This window comes from Drosophila virilis, chromosome 3 (genome assembly GCF_030788295.1).
Source record: "Drosophila virilis strain 15010-1051.87 chromosome 3, Dvir_AGI_RSII-ME, whole genome shotgun sequence".
Classification (NCBI taxonomy): domain Eukaryota; kingdom Metazoa; phylum Arthropoda; class Insecta; order Diptera; family Drosophilidae; genus Drosophila; species Drosophila virilis.
In genome coordinates, this window is record NC_091545.1 from 24324661 (window position 1) to 24344976 (window position 20316).

Consider the following 20316-nt stretch of genomic DNA (forward strand, 5'->3'; position numbering starts at 1 on the left):
TAAGTATGGCAAAATTTTAAGAATTTCTTCATTAATACAATTAAAACAACGCACAACAGATTTACATTTATTCAATTCCCATCCAAATGTACAATTAAAGCAAACTCTTTTCAATGCAATTTGCCGCTCTAATTCTCCAACTTGATTGGGCACCCTTTTGCTCAATGAAATCCCTATGTAAGCCTTATTTTAATTTTATACACTTGTAGACGGCACAATGAATTTTCTCATGAAATGTGTCACACATAAAAGGCGACATATCCGACATCTAAATCAGCATCAACAGACGAGTTGCTATAGTCATGTCCGTCTGTGCGGGTTTGTGTTTCTATGAGAAAGTCTTAATGCTTTCATCCTTAAAATTTGTTTAAACCCCTTTTTTGTTGCAGGTAGTTGCCATAGGAACGATCGGTCGAAAAGCAGGTTCTTGTATGGAAAACTCTTTTGTTTATCTAGATATCTTTCCCAAGCTCAACATTTATCACTAGGCTCCCTACATATATGCGTTATCTTATCAACATCAGCAACTCAGCATTATTGAGCTTTATTATTCTCACTTATCTGCCAAAGGGAAAAGTGAAATATCTCATGGAGTATTAAATCTTTAGCGGGCCTCCCGATACTATGAGTATTTTATACACATTTGATTATCTATTTGTGAATTTTGTACAGCCCATAAAGTTAGGTATATCGGTTAAAAAAATGTCAACTGCTTTGCCAATAACTTGATCACATATTTCATTGATTTATGCACTTGTTTCTGCTAAATTGCAGCAACAGCAGCCAAGACAACAACAACAACAACAACAACTTTCACCAGTCACAACAACAATTTAAGCTCTGTCGCCAAGTTTTTCGCTGCGTTTTTTTTTTTTTCAATTGTTAATTTTAAGCATTTCTCCAGAAAAGCGCAGTAAATTTACTGCAAGCTAAAAGCGTAAGAAAAAAAAAGATTTGGTGTTTGTTTTTCATCAGCTGCAGCCGCTTTAATAGCCGGCCATTTATAAACATGGCATAATCGATAAATCGGTGGCGTATGCGTGATATTCAATGTGAGATGAACTGCAGACATTTTTATGATGCTTTCATGCATATTGATTTGTGGCTGGCCCTCGACGGGCTGCAGGTGCAGATGTTGTTGTTGTTGCAGTTGTTGTTGTTGTTGCTGCTGCAGTTGCAGTTGCAGACGCTCACGCTTTGAGACAATGAAAATTAAGTTAATGACGCACCTACAGAACGTGCAACGTGCATGTCGTGAAAATGAAAATGATATTAACCAAAAACTATAATCATAATTATGTGACTTTGAGTTTTACAGCTTTCTTAAGGTTGCTGCCCACACACGAAAAAAAAAAAACAAGCACAAAAGAAATTTGGCTGGGTGTATTTTATTGAATTAAATTCATTTATGGACATTCCAATGTCTGCCACACTCATTTATAAGCATTTACATATAAAAATACTAAGCAGCAAATATTTTGCTAAAAAACAAAAAATACTTTAAACGGCAGCAAATTTCTTTAATTTATTTAATTTTAATATTTAAAGAAACTCGAACAATAACGGAAATAATTCTAGAGCTAATCAAGCTCTTCTTGGACAGTGAAACATGAGAAAACTTGATAGATAAATTAAAAAGCTGCAGCAATAGCTAAAGAAAACAAATGTGATCTAGTTATTGTTAATACATATGAGTAACTAGAACAACTTTTTGAAAAGTTAAACAAAAACGTTTACATATGCTCTCATCCCGCCCGCTGCTGACATAATTTAGCCCAATTGAAAGGCTGACTAAGGCTTACTGAGCCAAGCTCAATTTGAAGGCATTGTCATAATCCACAGCTGTTCTACTTTCGAATCGGCCAACTCTACCAGGAAAGCAATTTAACCGCATTAAATCCTAACAAGCTCATCCATTTTACACATTCGCAGAACAACCACATGGATTTGCGCCAGTTTTGAAACTCATTGTCTGATGGTGGAGAACATTTTTGCCATGTCCATTAGACGCCCACACGCTGAGCCCTTTCTAGAACTTGGCCAACATGCACACACACACACACACACATAAAAACTTTGTTAACCTCGTTTCCCAATGTGTAGGGCTGTCAGGAAGACAGACAACAGCTGTTTGCTGTCACACTGATCTCTCACCTTGCCTTTTGCATAATTTCTCAATGCAGTTGCAGTAAGAAAAAGAGCAGTAGAAGAAGAAGAGCACACTCTAAACTGTGCAGTAATCATAGAAGCAGCAGCAGCAACTGCTAAAGTCTACTTCAAGTTCCCTCTTTCATCTTCATTATGTAAGCAACAAGCTTGTAGAGCCAGCAGAGCGTAAAATGATTTTTGTGCCAGACTTAAAAGACAATTAGAATCTCGACTGCAACTTCTGACAACAACTTGGCTGTACGCTTTTTCTTCGAGTGTATTGAAAGCAGTTTGCCTTATTATTTTGCATGTCCAGGGCTTGTCGCTGTTTATCTTTGGCTTTGTTCCATTCGTGCCTTGGCATATCCCCAACTAGTTTCTAATTACGCCAAATTCAATGCTCTGCTGCTCGCCAACCATGGAACAAAAAAAAACACATTGCTTAGCCTATTAAGCTAGAAAATAAATGCAAGAAAAAATAAGCACCACAGCACAGCAAGCATATAGAAATCGTAGCATTTGGCCAGCTTATCAGTAGTCGACTCTATAGGTAACGCGCCCCTGGCACAGCTAAGGTCAATTCTCTACGGTGTCAAGGGGAGCAACGCAGCGGAAAATGATTGATAATGGTTTAGAATTTTTCGGTTTGGTGCTTAGGGTGGACACTTAAAGCACCATCTAAAGGTTTTATATGAAGCTGGCAGTGGGAAAATGTAGGAAAATTTAATATGATGGATTAATGATCGTTTTACATATAAACTTTAAAGCAACAGCTCGCTTAGAATAAGTCCAAAAGGCTTCTCAACGCTTAAAGCAAATCAGCTCAAATGAACAAAAATAAAGAAGGCGTGCAAACCTGTTCAAAAGAATCTATTCAGTTCAAAAGGCATAAGAAACAGGTCAAACAAATTAATAGCCAAGAGCAATTATAATTAGGTCAGAAAGATGAAATAATGTTCGCTGAACATATATAATTTAAAGCAACAGCTCGGTTAGAAATATTTCTTTAGACTTATCAAAGGTTGAAGCTAATCAGCTCAATTGAACTAAAAGAAATGACACTAAGTTAGAAAAAAAATAGTTTAAGTAAAGGAAATAACTATTACTAGACCCACAAACGATTAGATAGATTAGGTCAAGTTTCCATAAGCCTTTTCAAAGACTCAAGCAAATCAGCTCAATTGAACGAAAAGAAACGAGACTTGCTAACCAGTTCAAATGAACCTATAAAGCACAAAAGCTAAAAAAAATAGTTTGACTAAAGTTGAACCAAGAACAATTATTACAAGTTTTCCATTACTACAAAGACAATTAACTGCAAGAGCCTTAAAAAAACCATCTCTTAATTAACTCCACGTCCTAACTTTCTTTAGTTTGAATTTATAAGATTATTTCAACAATTTGCTCATCATCTTTTAGTCAAACAGTAGCAGAAAATGAAGAAAAATATATCATTAGCTTTTCAAAATGATTTTCACAGCACATTTACATACAATTGCCTGCATACCAACTGGTCTCTCGGGCAGGGGTGGGAGACGGGGACGGGGGTTGAGCTGGGGACTACATAAATAAGCAGCAAGCAGCTCATTAAATGCAAATTTTCTTTACAACAACGTAATATACAAAGCATATTTTGTGTGTGTTGAACAAAAGAGCTTCAAACATTTTTAAATCAATTTCATTTTTCTCCTCGCTTATGAGATTTTTGGCATTTTTATTATTATGGAATTTTAATTTGCATGTCAAGTGGAATAAAAAAAAAAAAAAAACGAACGCTGAATTGGCAAAAACTTGCAATTTTCCAATCACAAAGATTAAAAAAGGACCTGACTTTGGTTAATTTGACTTTTTAATTTTGTGGAAACTTTGCACCCTCGTTAAAAGTAAAAATTCAAATGAAATTCGACGCAGTTGAGCACTTGCTCGTCTAATCATTAATATCCACAAATTTGATAAATATGTATTTAAAAGATTTACGTTTTTTTGCTGTTTTTTTTTTTTGGTATTACGAATTCTTTATCGTATAAATAAACAAACCCGACATACAAAAAAAAATTCGACTACAACACGCGAAACGCGAAAGGCGAACTGAACGCAAAATTCACGGGCATTTTTTCAAAGTGAACTATAGCAAAAACAAACCGAGAGAGTCACAGATAAAGACATGGCGAGGGGTAAGAGGGAGAGAGAGACGAAGAGAGTGAGAGCATAAGAGAGGCAAATAGACGGGAGAGAGTCTCTCTCTCAACCCCCGGCAATACGGGCAGATCTTAAAAATAGGCAAACAAATAATGAACAAACCCACAAAGAAATCGACGACGCGATCTGCGTGTGCTCGGGCTTCTGTCCTCTGGGGAGCTGAAAACTGAGAGCTGGCCTTTCAATCAACAATTTGCCATATGTGTCCCATCAAATGGGGACCTCGGTACTTATGGAATTGCTCTCCACATATGGCACAATACTCAACGAGGGTGGTTCCAGAAAAGATGGCATAGAAATTTTTATCAATTTTCTTGTAATCTCTTGAATTCATTTTTGAGTAATTTTAAAAACTTTACTATACATTTTGTTGAGCATAGCTTTTTCAAAACACACAGAAATATTTGTTCTATATAGCCATACGAAATTGTTTTCATGAATTGTTGTAACCGCCCGCTTTCGCGGCAACGACAACGCATAATTATGAGGAATTTCTGGCCGAACCCCCTAACAAAAGCGCAAGTGAATAAGCGCGGACACGAACCATGTGAGTAGCCAGCAGCTGGGAGCGGGACACGCATGCGGGTGTCCAACAATTGTCAGGCGTCATCATCCGAAGATGGGAGGTGTCCACGCCTCTCTGTCCGCCCCTTTCTCCTGCAGCTGTGTGCGTGTCATTGTGTTGATGTCATCAACGGAAGAAAGATTGAGATTTTCCTCATGTTAGACTTAACTTGTGAATGGGCAGAGAACCTCTCTTTATTGGCTTCTGGTTCCGGTTTTGTGTCTGGCGTACCGTTATAATACTGTGTGCTAATTGAGAACCTAATGAAAATTTCTAACAAAAAATTAACGTTAGGAAAAATGCTTGAGCAGACAGACGGGCACGGGCACGGGCAAGCCAGAGAAAAACAAAAATAGAAGAAACTATTTTTAATGAACTTGAAATTGTGCGTGATTTATGTGAAGGTTTTTCATTTATTTTAGAGGTTTTTTTATAGCAGTAAATACCCAAAAGAAAGGGAGGGAAAAAAGGGCCCAACATTTAGTTTTATACTTTTTTATAAGTTAATCTTAAAGAAATTAAGAATAAAAGAATAGTTTTTGTTTTAAACACAAGTTTTCAAGATCAACATTTATTGGGGGAAATACCGCAAATTTGCGGGAAATAGTTATTAAATTTATATATATTATTTTTATTTTTACAGTTTATTCTCTTGCATTATTTGTTTATTAGGGAAATTTTCTTTAATTTTAAAGCAAATATGCCTAAACTATATATATGCAAAAATTATTATTATATTATTGATCAAATGTATATATAATTTGTATATTTTAACAGTTTATTGCATTATTTGTTAAGAGAAGTGTATTCTTAATTATTTGAAACACATCTGTTCAATTATTTAGTTTAAACAGCTTTGGCAGCCCCTTATTCAACCACAAACTTCAATTAGAGATCAATCAAGCAATATTCCAGCGTTATTTTCGATTAGCCGGCTGAATGGCCATAGATCGAGCAGATCGAGCGAGACACGTAAGGTTTTTCACAACAGACGCCGCAATTAGCGTCGTTTTGTGGCCGTCTCAAATTTCATATTGAATAATCGTTTAATGAGCCGCACACATAAACGTTAAGACGAGGCACCTGACACACGTAACTGATAAAGGCTCGTTATGAATTGGCAATCGATAAAGGGTTGCCAACTTTTTGGTTATTTTTTTATTTGATTTTTTCTTTAGTTGTTGCAAATTGAATTTACACTTGGCACATTTTCTTTTAGCCCGCATATTTATTGCAAATTATTTAGCACCCACCACAAAGAGAAAAACCCGAAACAAACGCAACTGCAGAGTTGAATGCTGATGCAGCTGCTGTTGGCGTCTTTTGCATTTTCCAACCAAAAACAAAACAAAACACAAAATGTTCAACACGCGAGCGAACGCTCAGCCGAACGCACACTAAGAGTGGGAGAGAGCAAGAGAGCGGAACTCCCCAGCCAACGCGAGGCGGCCGTTTTTCCGTTGTTATCGCTTCGTTCGTTGTGCACGCGGCAAGAGTTAAATTCAATCTGAGCGCACACAGTCTACGGACGTACGCTGCGAGCGGGCGAAGCACAACATAGAAGACATTGGCGTCGACGCTGGCAGCGACGTTTGGCGCTCATAGCTAGCTAAGTTAACTAGTTGGGTGCCGCTGACGTCGCTGTCGCGGTCGCAGTCGCTGTCGACGTTCGCTGCTGTATGGCCGAAAATGCGACTAATGCGAGTCTAGTGAGAAAGCAAGGCATAACAAAAGCAAAAGCAATACGTAAAGGAAGGGGCGTGAGAGGGTGCATACAAATGCATTGAACTTAGCTCAAATGAACCAAGTAAGAGAGAGAGAGAGAGCTAGAGCTGATAAAAAGAACGGAACCAGTCACAGATCATCTATTAAGAACCAGCGTTTCAAATGAACCGAAATAGTTTTAATTCACTTTTTATATAAACTCACATGACTTTATCTAGACACTTCTTGAGAAACCGGTTACTAAGCACCCTCGCGTGCTTTAACTTCTTGGTTGCCTAGCGCTACTTAGTTAGTATTGGTACTTATCGAAGCAGTCTTCGAGCGTAGTCACAGCAACCAAGCCAAACAAAACTAAATTTGTGCACAAATCCAGCCGCAAAAACCAAACTAATTGAAACGCAAATAAATGACCGCATGCAATTGCAATTGCGGCTGCTTCTTATTGGCTATTTATATTCAAGTTTAAAGGGTCTCTGGGTTCGTTCGGGCAGCATTATTTGTTATTTGCTATTTATTAAATAAAGGCAAATAACGCGATTCGTGTTTAAAAGACTGCCGCAACACGCACACAACAAAAGCAGAAAAACAAAGATTATCAAGTTTCATAATATTGCTAAATAATATCTACGTTGTAGAATGGTTTTGCAGCGCTGCAATATAGATATAGGCATAGGTATATGGGTATGTGTGTCAGTGTGTGCATAAATATGCAGATAACCAAATGATATAACTTGTTAAAAGAGTTGTTCAGCTGGTTCTTCGTATTTACAGATAAGTGTATGCGAACTAGTTCGCATAGAGAGTATTGGATTACGGAGCCAGTTCATTTGCTCGAATTGTAATCAATAAAAATTGATAATTTGAACCAAATTCAATTTAATTTTTAAAATATTATAATAGTTTGTATACGGCACGTTCTTCTAATACGAAAATTAGAAATACAGCTGGGATCACTTCCTTTAATTGTAAATGTTAAGAGTTCAACGCGATTTCATTTGCACGTAGGCCGTAATTGTTTACTCTGCCTGACTGCCTGCCTGCCTGCCTGCTAGTAACTGTCTCATTATTTATAATGAATAATTGTACAACAACAACAACAACAACAACAACAACAACAATGTCCAAAGTTGGCGATTTTTGGTGCGGCAAGTGCGCGAGCTAGTTGACTATTAATGTAACACCCGTTTGCCTTGTACAACCTTGCAAATAAAAAAATTAAAAAAAAAATAAAATAAAATAAAAGAAAAAAGTGGAAAAGAGAAAAAGAGGCTTAAAAGCAACTACAAGCACAAGTCACAGTCCAAATATGACGTAATAGACGCCAGACCAAATGGACGGACTAACCTAACAAAAGGCGTAGGATTTATCAGTCGTTGTTGTTGTTGTTGTTGCCTCTTTGCCAATGAGTTGAGTGCCACGCCCTCGCTCAAGAGACGCCTCGTGTGGGAAATCAACTACAAAAAAAAAAAAAGCAACAACTACTACGTAACGTGAACATTTTATGGCCAATTCTTTGCGCGATGTTTTAGCTCTGATAGGCAAAAACAGTTCTTTGTGCCCGTCGCAGGTGTTGGACTCATTGTCTGGCACTTACCCCAGCAGCAGCAAAGTTATATAATAAACTTGGGTGATATATATGTACTCTTAAGTATGTGTAGGTTTTCGGTGTAGTTGCTTACCTGAAAGTAAAAAAGACGATATTGTTAACATAAACTAATGACAAAAGTATTTGAGAAAAGTTGGTGAGGAATTAAAGCTTTGAGCGTAATAAGTACAATGAAAATAATTTTAAAAAAATATATACAATGGAGTAGCATACTAACTATACTCATAGAACTTGAATGTCAGCTTCAAACAGGTAAACAAGAGGTTCTAGTGGGTTTTCTTCCAACATCAAATGCATATATGTATATATTCTATTTTAGAAGCTATATGTCAAGTTTGGTGACTGTAGCTCTTATTATTTACCAAAATTGCCCAAATAATAGGATATCGATATCGATTTTTATCGATTGCTTGGAAACGGAGTAAGTTATCGATTATCATAGGAGCATCTACATCTAAAATTGCAAGCTCTTATAGGTTCTGACATCCTTGCGTTCATTACGGACAGACAGACGGACATGGCTAGATCGACTCGGCTATTGATGCTGATCAAGAATATATATACTTTATGGCGTCGGAGATGCTTCCTTCTGCCTGTTACATACATTTGGATTTTGCACAAATAAAATATACCCTTATACCCATTTTTAATGGGTTCAGGGTATAAAAAGTAAGAATATCTTCGGCATGTCAGAGATGTCAAGGGTATAGAAATATATATACATTAACAAGCTAGGGGAGATAATGAGCTGAAGAAACTTGGATGAATGGATGGCCTTAGATCAAGCTTTACACCTCTTAAAACTAGAGCAAGAATAAGTATTGATTATTGATATAAATCCATAGAATTCTCTTCAAATATGACATTGTTTTCCTATATCTACGATCTGTACGTACTACAATATGTATTATGAACGTATTATAAGCTCAAGTTAGACCTATTATACGATTTCTTAACATTTTCTATTTCCTATGCCTACAATTCGTGTCCTACAAACATTTTCCGCATTTAACTTAAACGTTTCTTGAACGTTGCCAAAGTGCTTTATTCTGTTCTTTTATTTAAATTTTTAATCGCATTTCAGGCGCATTTGCATTAATTATAATAATTGCAACATTTTGTGCTTCAATTCGTTTAGTTCCACGTCGCGTGGGTTTTGTAAGTGTCTCAGGTTTTCTGGGTCAGCGTCACATTTGGGTTAAAAATCGATTTTCGTTTATGATTTTACTGTTTTATTTTCTGGCTGTCTCACATTTGTCTTTCTCACTTTTGCCCTATGCTCTTTATGTTGTGCCGGCTTTAAATGCGGACTATGGACTTTCGGCCTGTGTGTGTGTGTGTGTGTGTGTGTGTGTGCGTGTGTGTGTGTGTGTGTGTGAGTGTGGGCAGGTGCCAGAAAATTGTTTAATCGATATGATGGAAGACCAAGCAATTTGTTGTTGTCCTATTAAAGAAAACAACACCTTAAGTGGATGGAATGATCCATCGATAATTTATGTTATAAGAAATTAATCGAGCTGCCGGAATATACCTAACATTTGAAATTATATTAATAATTCACGAAGTAAATTAAAACTTTAGATTAATAAAAATAAAAATGTTAGAATAAGAGTATTTTTGCCACAATACTCAGACTCAATACTTTTGCAGACATTTCCCTATGAAATTATCTGCTGAAAATTATCTTTAAATAAGAACTCACTTTTCCACCGATTTTTCCTATAATAATATTTTGCACAAATACGAGAAGCATAGCCCTAATATATGCTAACATTGGTCAAGATATTTAGATAAGCAAATAAATTTATCATAAATGAACCTACTTTTGGACCGATCCTCCCTATGGTCCGATTCTGCGGCATCCAACATATATATACTGCCTGCATCAAGACGACAGCTTTAAGAGTCTAGTTCGCATAGTTCGCATGGAGTAAAAACAAGTCTTCTTCTATGAGTTACACATTTTATGACCAAATTAAACAACCCTCTCGTCTCCAAGCTATGGAATTTTTAAAGCAAGTCTGCATGCAAGGCAAAGTTTTAAACAATTTCAGTGCAGTTTTTTTTTTCAAAGAAAATCCAAAATAGTTATTAATTCGAATTTTCATTTGTACCGTTTTTTGTACTCGCAATTAAAGCATCATAAATTCGTAAAAAGCCATTCAACACGAACAGAAGCTGTAAAATGGGAACTTTTTACACATTTCACCTTGGCACAGTGGCCAGCGGCGACGCCGTTCAAAGGTTGGTCAAAGGTTTCCATGGGAATGGACAACCGCTGTTGGCACCATTCCATGTTTGGCCTTTTTCTTGGCTCTGCTCTGACGCCGCTTCTGGCTAATTGTCAATGCTCTGTTTGGCTCTCTGTCGCAGCAAAAGTGAAAAGCATAAGAAAAGAACGCAACAGCAAGGTGTGCTAGACGGTTTAATTAGCTAAGGTCAGTTGGGTTTTATATATTGGGAGAGGCTGGCTGTTAATCAAATGCGGAAAATGCCAAGCAAGTGATTTATATGGTTGCATAACCCCAACCCACCAACCCACCCCGCCATAGCACACACACACACACTTCTCGCTTGCCCCCTGAACTGAAGTGTGTCTCAAGTAAGTATCTGAGAGTTAGATCTGCTCCCACATTACTTTCCAAGCAACGTCGTCGCCCGCGATACCAATCTATGTCACACTCATGTTGTGCATGTGTGTGCGAGTGTGTGCGAGTGTGGGGACGCACTTATGCAATTATAACTGTAGGCATTCGAGTATATAAAAAAAAAAAAGAAAAAAAAAACAATGGCATTTGCAATTTGTTCAATTGTCAGATTGTCTTTCGGCATTTAAGTGGAGTATCTCTCTTGCAACCCATGACGACATGCCTTTTGCTTCAAGTTGCCACAGCCACAACAAAATTGTGGGCACTGCACTTGGCGTCTCGCAGCGCAGGCTGTTCAATATTTCAGATTTCCTAAGGCCTTACACTTAATATGTCGAATGGTCGATTAGGTAAACAAACGAATTGAATTAAATAGATGCAAGGCACACAAACAACAAACTGTAGACTTTTTCTGGTCAAAACTTAAACACATTCTTAACTTGTTTACAATTATCCGTAATACTTAAGAATTTGTTATGCAGGCTGGCCTACAGCAACCCATTAACCCTTTGGGCCGAATGCCGATCCCCCGAGCGACCGAAGGCAAAAAAATACACAAATACAAACTAAGAGGCTAAGACTATATACTTGCAAAATAGTTTAGAATAGATGACTTTATACTCCGACCAGACAACGGGCATATAAAAAGAATTGTAACTGTGCATATTCAATTCTGTCTGCGTGAATGGAATATTGTGGCCACCGGATACACAAGGCTTACTCAAGAATAGGTTGTGCCAGATATGTTAAAAGGCATTTTGTCGTGCGGATCCTCGAGATTCTTTAACCAGCGCTTGATCAAACCGTAAAGAATTCCGGCTGTATTGAAAGAAAATCAAACATACTAAACTATTTTCCATCATCTAATAAAACCTAAACAAATAAAAAGATTAAGGCAGGAACTGAGCTGCCCTTCTCTTTTCTTCTAATAGTAAAGCTTGTGGTTTGTGTCTTTGCTAGACGCTGTAAGCCAAATGCAGCACAGCCATTGCATGCAAATACTTGAACAATTTCCATATCTCTAGAGTCTAGATCTAGTTCTACCAACTTTCCTAAGTTTTTGCTCCCATTTTCTTGTTTGCAATTAAATTTCAACAATGTTTTCTCTCATTTCTTTGTTGCTGTCAATTGTTGTTTCGTATTTCCTTATCAATTAATACCTTTGGCCCCGCTTATTCTTTTCGCTCATTTCGTATGCAACGCCAAGTTTCACACAACAATCAACGACGCCCCTCAATGGTGTCCATTTCGCATTGCAAATGATTTGGCAAGAACAACCCACTCCCCACGCCCTTGCAACCTTCTGGCCCGCAGCTAGGCACTAGAGCTCCTGTTTCAGCGCTTGCTGCGGCATTTCCGTTTCCCGTTTGGCCTGTTGCATAAAAGAACAATCAAAGGTCTTCAAATGATTCGTACGTGATATTTTTGCGCAACATTCTTTTTCTTTGTTGTCTTGTTTTTGCCATTTTCACTCTTTTTAATTTTTTTTTTTTTTTGTTTTTTCCTGCTTTCGGAATTTTCTTATTTCTTTTTTTTTTCATGTGCGCACACCTTTCATTTTCCATTCACCACATCTCTTGTGTCGTTTGCTGTTGTTGTCTTTACTCCTTTTTATTTGCTGTTTTTTAATTTACAAATAATTACGCGCAACAACAGCAGCAGCATCAACCAGCGACAGGTAAAACAATTTACAATTTATAATTTACACCTGTCGCTTGACCGAGTCAACAATTTGCATAACAACAGAATTTTTTTGTCGCTTTGTTGTCCCATTCAATACTTTTACAGAGTGCCTGCCGGATATCTTGGATCTGAGGTGAATTTTTGAAAATTCAATTTATACCGCAGCCAAAGAAGTTACCTTTAATTTTAATATATTCAAAAAATAGAGTTTTTAAGGAAACGTAAAAGCATCAATCTGTCAGTAAATTGTACAAATATATTTAGGCCTCTTCTTAATTTAACATTTTGAATTCGTGTTACCAACAAATCTTATTGACTTTTAACATAAGCCACCCTTCTTGCTGCTATGCTGTTATGTTAAGTCCGTAAGGAAAATTCATATGTTACGCTTCTATTTGCAGAGTCCCTTCATAACAGCAGTGGCTCGCTTACAGTGCCTTTGTTCTGTTAAGCAATGTTAAGTAGGATTTTAACAGCAGTAGCTGTAGGTTTTTCCATTTCCAAGAGTTCTTAACAGAAGCGCCACATTTACAGTTTCAGTGTTCTGTTAAGTACCTGTTAAGGATGTGTACAGACTATAGCTTTAAGTTTTCTTAAACATTTTTCAAAGCTGTTATACCTAACTGTTGCTCTGTAACCAATTTTAACAAGCTGTTATTATAATTTAAATATATTGTTGCGATTGCCCTTATTAAAAAATATCAGTTATAACTAAGACTCTTCCAAATTAGAACACGTTGCGTGAATAAAAATAAAAGTGTTTTTGCTATAATTTAATCATAGTAAACTATTTCCTGAAATGCTCGATAGAAAGATTAGCTCCAATCATGAAAGCAATCACGATTAAGGATCAAGCAAAAGCTGCCAGCATCAAAGACGACTCTGTAATTGCTGAAGATGATGGTTCGATAAATAAGGTAAATTGAACATTTAATGATAAAGCAATTAATATACAAGATGTTTACAGCCGGAAGAGGAAAAACACGCTGCCAACATTATTGCGGCTAAGTGAAAAGGTTGGTAAGTTGACCCTATTGGCACCAAGTCCGCAACTGCCCAGCGGTTTAGTGAATTGGCAATTGGTGTTTGCACGAAATTTCTCAAAATGGCCAACTGCGATTCGAGTCGATTTCAATGACCTTGAGGCGCCGTTGCACTCACTCTGTATCTTACCGAGCCGGGGAGGCCAAATCAGTGGCTGCACTTTATATAACAACAGGCAGCAGGCGAAGGGGGCGGCAGGTGGCATGTGGCATGCGGGCCGAACACAACCCACACCAAATAGAGTTTCACCTGCCTGGCTGGCATCTAGCTACGGCTTAATAGAGACCCAGAGACAAAGACAAAGACAAAGACGAGGGAAAACACGTTTGCGAATTTTGTAGCGGGCGAATTCAAGTGAAAAGTCGCGCGCATTCGCTTTTCCAGCCACGTTCAAATGTTAAAGAAAATGACGCGACGTTGACTGAATTGGAATTTGGCGTTAATGAATGGCCAAATTAGCTGGCCCCCAAATCTGTCGAACTGTTTTGTCACTGTCTCTGGTCAAGTGCAGATTTTGTTTCTCATCGAGGGTTTCGTTATGGAAAACGATCGACACTCGATTTCAAAGACACATTGAAAGCCGCCCCCTTACCCCCTTCAAATATTTGTCACGCCAGAGTATCTCAAAGATTGTGCCACATCATGCGAGAGCTGGAGATTTGTGACGTTGCACATTTTCAAAAAGTTGAGTTTTAACATTTTTGTAACGGCTTGTGCAAGAAAAATTGCAAAAGCATTAAGTGGGGAATCAAAAGAGAGAGGGGGAGCGAGAATTAGAGAAGAGATTTCAGAAACGAAACACACTTTTTTACTTTTAGAGCCCAGAATCATAGAAGTCTAAAAATCTATTTCAAAATACTTTCAGCTTGTAATACATCACAATCAAAATTCGTTTTTATTTCAATCCGAAAATCTGTTCTTATGTTTTTAAAACTGTTTCATTAAATTTTCTTTGGACTTACCCTATAATCGTAATCATGACGATTCTCCAGGCTTATATCGCTGTACATATCCTCAGTTGTATCACAGTTGGAGCTACGGCCAGAGGAGTTGAAACTCGATGATCTGTAGAGTTGGCTGAAAACGAGTGGAAAAATATATGTAAAGAATTGAATTTACAAATTTAAAGTAAATGCAAAAACACTAGTTTTAAGAGTTTATAGCTTTTATTAAACATTGACTGAGAACTATATTGTATTTTTTGTATTTTTCTTCTTTTTGATTTTGAAGACTTGCAGACTTTGCTACTGTGAATTGTTTCGAGCGGTTTGTGTCTGTACTATGCCAGTATTTCTGGTGTCTGCGCTCAATGGGAGCTTTTTAAGCAATACGCCTAGTGCAGACACAAACCGCAGCACAATCAAATCAAAACTGTAAAATGCAATGCGTACCAAACTGTATTTAGCCAAGACACTGACAAATGTATCTCGCGCTCTGGCTGCCAAACTGTGACTGTAATACCGTGACTGTCAAACCAATTCAAATTGAATCAAAATGCAATCAAGCTCATATAGAACAAATACGTAAGTTGTATTCGATATATACTTGGATTTCAAGACATTATCTTTAATACTAAAGCGTTAATTATTCAGATTTACAGCAAAGAAAAACTTACCTAGCTAAGGCATTGGAACTTATCTGCCTGCGGCCGGAACTGCAAACAAATTGAGAATAAATGTTGAAATTTAGTAAATTATTAAAATAGAATATATAACATTAAATACGATTCTACCGTGTTCCGTAGCCCCAGTTAGCTCAATAATAGTTAAGCTAATTCCTTAAATTCCTTATTAACAAATGCATTTGATGCCCTTCAAGTTGAAGCCCCAGCAACGAAATTTCTATAAATTGATTGCCCATTGAAGAAAATGCAAATAAACCAGCTGACATTGAAGAAAACCCAAACAAAAAGCAACTAACGTGGCCACCGAAAATAAGGAAAAAGAAAACCCAACACGTGATAAAACAGAAAATCAACAAAAACAACAACAGAAAAGTCAAAAGAAAAAAAGTAGGAAAACAATGGCCACCCACGCAAACGATTGATGCCTACAGACACACAAAGTTAAAGAGAAACAGGTAAAAAAAACAAGACTACAATAACAACAAAAAACAATGGAAAGAAAATGCAGCCAACAAAATGTAACAAAATCAACAACAACAACAAACACAAAGACAAAATAATTGCGACGAAAATAACTAAAATTAAGTTGTAAAAGTAAAAAAAAAAGGGTGAAAAATGTGTAAAGTGCATTTAGAGAAAACGTGTCAAATGGGCAAATCTTTTTTTTTTTTTATTTTTGCATTTGCAGGTGTGTGGAAAATTCGTCAGCCATAAAACTGGGGTGCAGCAAAATTGCGTGGAATGTCAAACTTAAATATATAAATGGAGAAATTCAAAAAAATAAGATATATTTAACAACAAACTAGCACTTAATATGAACAATTTCTTTTATGCAAAGTTGGTTAAATATATAAATAATTTGAGTAAGAAGATAAAGAAAAGAAAAGTAAGAGCACACTCTGAACCTTCTTGCTGGTTTGATTAAACATTAAAAAAAAATATACAAAAGTTTTGATCAAACGGGGTCGAACACGAAACTCCATTCAACCTTGCCAACGATTCATAACTCCAGCCGTAGATTTTTTTAGCAGTAGATCTTATAGTGCTATAGAATATTTGTCTGTTCTCAACAAGAAGATGGCTTAAATTGTTGGCGTAGTTCCAATTCTAGCTCTTCAAACTCAACAGATTTGCTCAAAAACAGGATATCAATATATAAGTTGTTAGTCACAGAAAAAAACTCATTCTGAATTTCAAGTCTCTGCTATAAGAACAGATTTATGCATCGACAGATATGGCTCAATAGATTCGGCTATTGAATATCAAGAATATATATATTTTATGGAAGAAGCATCTCCGACGTTCTTTTTGCGTGTTGCATACTTGTGCACAAAACCATTATACCCTTTGCACATATTTTCAACGGGTTCAGGGTATACAAAACAATCAAAATAGCGACCACATGGGAATTGCATTAAAAATTGGCACTTTCACGCTTATATATTGTATATAGCTAATATATGTAAAGCTAGCCCAAAAGCTGTTTTTACAGAATAGTAAAAATACAAATTTTTCAGCCCAATTGAACTAATGCAAATTAAAAGCCAATTGTTAGCCAAATATAAAAAAAAAAACACATTGAAAATAAAAGTACGAGAAAAATATATAAATATGTCTGTTTTATAGGGCTCAGCCTTACCCTCGGCTGCTCCCCCTTCCCAAACCCTCCCCCCCCCTCACGCACTACCCCAAAAACTGAACTGAACTCATTAACCCACTTTGCAGTTGCGCTAGAAATAAAAACTGTCTCATCTGGTTTATGAGTTATTTTAAACAAGACTATAAAACGTGAGCAAAAAAAAGGAGAGAAAAAAAATGTTAGCAAAATCCAAATGCAAATTGGCAAGTTTTTCCAAGCCATATAAATAAAACATTGATTCAGTTATATAAATATGCATATGCAAAAGTTGCGTGCCTATGAAAAAAAAATATATCAAAAATTTAAATATGTTGGCAACATTTGTCTGTGTGCCAAATTGGCAACGCGCAAATTGTCCAAAGTGTTGGATAGACCAGCAATTTTAATGTGCTGCAAAGTTGCGCAATTTGTGCGGCAATTTTCAGTCCAAGCAACGCAAAAACTTGAGAAAAAAACGAATTTTACTGTTGCGGGAAACTAGATGCTCTTTCAATATAAAAGCCATATGTAGCTCATTCAAAATCTATGCAAATCATATAATAATGTTGCACTTTATGACAAAATCTAATTAAATACATTTTATGTTTTATTTCTATGTTTGGCAACATGATTCAGAATTCAATCAAGCCTCGTTGGGTGCGATAGAGTATACATACACACAGCTACAAGTCATCATAAAAAGTACAAAAATAAATATGTCGAGAGTGTACAGTCGAATCAAATATACCCTAAGACCATGTCGAAATTGCCTTGAAGCACATTCGCACTTAAAGATTATTTTGATATACACGAAATTAAATAAAATTAAATTAATCGATATTGATATTGATTAAGGAGAGGCACGTGGAGAGAGAAAAAGCGGAAAAAGAGGGAGATAAAGAGAGAGTACGAGGAATATTATAAGAAAGGAAAAGAGGCACAGAATGTGAGAGAAAAAGAGACAGGGAGCGATATGAAGAATGAGAGGGATGTGAATAGAGAAAGAGAGAGAGAGAGAACGAGTGATATAAGGACATTGACTCATCTTGATCAGTACCATATATATGCAATATCTTGATAATACCCTGTTTGGCATTTCAGACAAGTACAGGGTATGCAAAAACAATTTGAGCTGTGCGGTTGACGTTGAGTTTTGGTGCAGTGGTTGGCATTTGATTTTATTGATGCAAATTGAAATTGGCATTAAATCGCAGCAGAAATTGATGCCAAATGTGGCAGCAGGTGTTAATCAAAATGTTTGCGACATTAGAATGTTGCATGAGGCCACAAGGCAACGGCCCGACATGCAGGCACAAATCAATGTGCAACACATGCAACAGCTGCAACAAATTGACTATTCAAATGTCTGCAATAGGACACAAAAACATTTAAAACAGGTAAAATTATTCAAACAAATCCGTTGCTGAACAACTTTTCAAACGCGTCGCTCGCATTAAGTTCAGAAAAAAACAAAATGTTTTAGTTTCTTTTTTTAAATAAGTAGCAAAAAAAAACAACGAATCACAGAACTGACAGTTAATTATAAAAACGATCAAGGTAATGGCATGTAATCAGCAATAAAATAAAAGTAAAAAAAAAAACCAACGCTAACAAAAAATAAAGTGTGTTTTAACATAATATGATTAAGGTCGCGTTTGGTGTTTTACTATTATTATTATTATGCTTTCAACTTGATATTTGTTTGCAACGAAATCAATTGAAATGTGCGCTAATATAATATTTGGACAGCTGCAGAGCAAAGTAGGTAACCTTGGCTCCACAGTATTTGGGTTCCGTTTAGCTAACATAAAAAACTTTCGGAACACGCTGAAAATGTGGTTAATTGAAGCGACAGCCGGAAATTGTGGCTGCGGTTTTTCATGTTTTGCAATTAATAAACAAATTTCGCCTGTTTGAGGTACCTTAAATTCGTTTGCCGTCTTTGAGCTTTTCATTTATGACAACGTTTGCAAAAACACACAAGTTTTTCTGCACATTACCCGAAGCTAAGTTTAGAGTATCTTAAGGCACCTGAAATCTCATTTTCTCTATCTTTCGCTTTTGATTTAATATTTCACTTGTTCAAACCAAAGCTAATCTAACAAAAACTCCTGAATTCTTCCGCTCTCTTAAGCTTTCTATGTCGCATTTCACAAAATATAAAAGTTGAGAAAACTGCACAAAAGCCGAACTTAAGAAACTCTCACAAGGCTTCTTAATGCTCTTCCTCTTATCTTGCCCTGCGCTTATCATAAAAGCCAAAAGTAAGCGAAAGTTCGAAATTCGTACTGCTCAAAAGCCGAAGCCAAGCTACCCTTACAACAGCTCAGATACCCTAAAAGTCACCTGAAATGTCTAGTTCCTCTTCCTGTCATGGACAGCCAACTGCAACAACAGCAGCCAGTAAACGGACAAGACCAGAAAAGTTTTTGCATCTTACTAGAAACAAATGTGGCTTACAGATTACCTTCAGCGTGATTTATTTCATCCACTTTTAAAGCAATGATCAGTTGGTATTTTTCTTGTCTGGTTTTGTTTGCTTAATTTTATTTACTCGGACTAAGAAGAAAGGTAATTCTTAAGCTTTAAGATTTTCACAAGATTAGCAGAACGCATGAACATGATTTCAATACACTTTAAAATTCGATACAGTTTAAACGTATTTTGCAAATAAACCTTGGCTGAAATTGGTTGAACCAGTAATATCTTCAACTTTTAGCACAAAACCTGCCACGAGCAAGCCCGGGAAATGCCCGTCTAGTATACATAAAATCCATCCTCCATCAAACATTTATTTACTTTGCGAACTCGTCAACAAAATTATACATAAAGTATTCAAATAGCGAAAAGAAACGACAAGCTGTCAAATTGTCACATGCACACGGAGGACCAGACTCTGGCCCAGGCCCAGGGCGCACACCTGTTGATTGAGCTACTCCCTGCCGCACACTTTGCGCCCCTCCCCCCCTACTCTACGCTCATTACGTAAAAAATTCTATTAGACGCACGCTCATTGCGGACTCCACTTGCCCGCACTCCTCCCGCACCGGCTATTATTGCGTTCCGCTTGGTTTGCAGTCGAGAATTTTGTTTGGCTTGCAAAGGGCATAAAATATGAAAGGCAGAGGTCGCACATGCAACGGGCACATTTCAATTCAATAGAAGTTCACACAAATATATAATTTTAGTTTTTTGCTAAATGACATAACTGGAAAGTATATATGCATATTTGCAGAGTGTTCTATTTAAAAGAGAGTTCATTGCACCGATTCTGGCAAAAGATACAGATAGAAACATCAGCAGAGCTTGATAAATGAATAGAAAGAATATTTTTGCATACTTTATTGCTTGATTCTTTTTCAATAAAACGCATGATTTAAGCGGCAGCCTAGAAAGTTTAGTTCATAGAGAACAGACACAGAGTTTGATTTGTTTTCAAAACGTTTTTTTTATCAG

General features: G+C 36.7%; 1 protein-coding gene and 1 long non-coding RNA gene across 9 annotated transcripts in view; one reads left to right on the plus strand and one right to left on the minus strand.

The window, feature by feature from the left end:
* Positions 1 to 20316, minus strand: part of nuf (rab11 family-interacting protein nuf) — a 52611-nt gene that overhangs the window by 9690 nt on the left and 22605 nt on the right. For 5 of the 7 annotated variants that reach the window (XM_015174969.3, XM_015174970.3, XM_015174971.3 and 2 more), the window contains 2 exons: positions 15234 to 15272; positions 14581 to 14695 (listed from right to left, as the gene is read on the minus strand). In XM_015174969.3, the coding sequence (XP_015030455.1) occupies positions 14581 to 14695; positions 15234 to 15272 (154 nt within the window). Of the gene's footprint in view, positions 1 to 6165; positions 6394 to 14580; positions 14696 to 15233; positions 15273 to 20316 lie in introns of those variants that run through there. The other 2 variants (XM_015174973.3, XM_015174975.3) reach the window with 2 other exon arrangements.
* Positions 13368 to 15343, plus strand: LOC26531694 (uncharacterized). Of its 2 annotated transcripts, none has more exons than XR_001450459.3 (5): positions 13368 to 13491; positions 13542 to 13594; positions 14484 to 14746; positions 14849 to 15141; positions 15211 to 15343. It is a non-coding gene; the product is annotated as an uncharacterized lncRNA (long non-coding RNA). The 2 variants fall into 2 exon arrangements; XR_004303437.2 differs by having other exon boundaries at positions 13542 to 13590.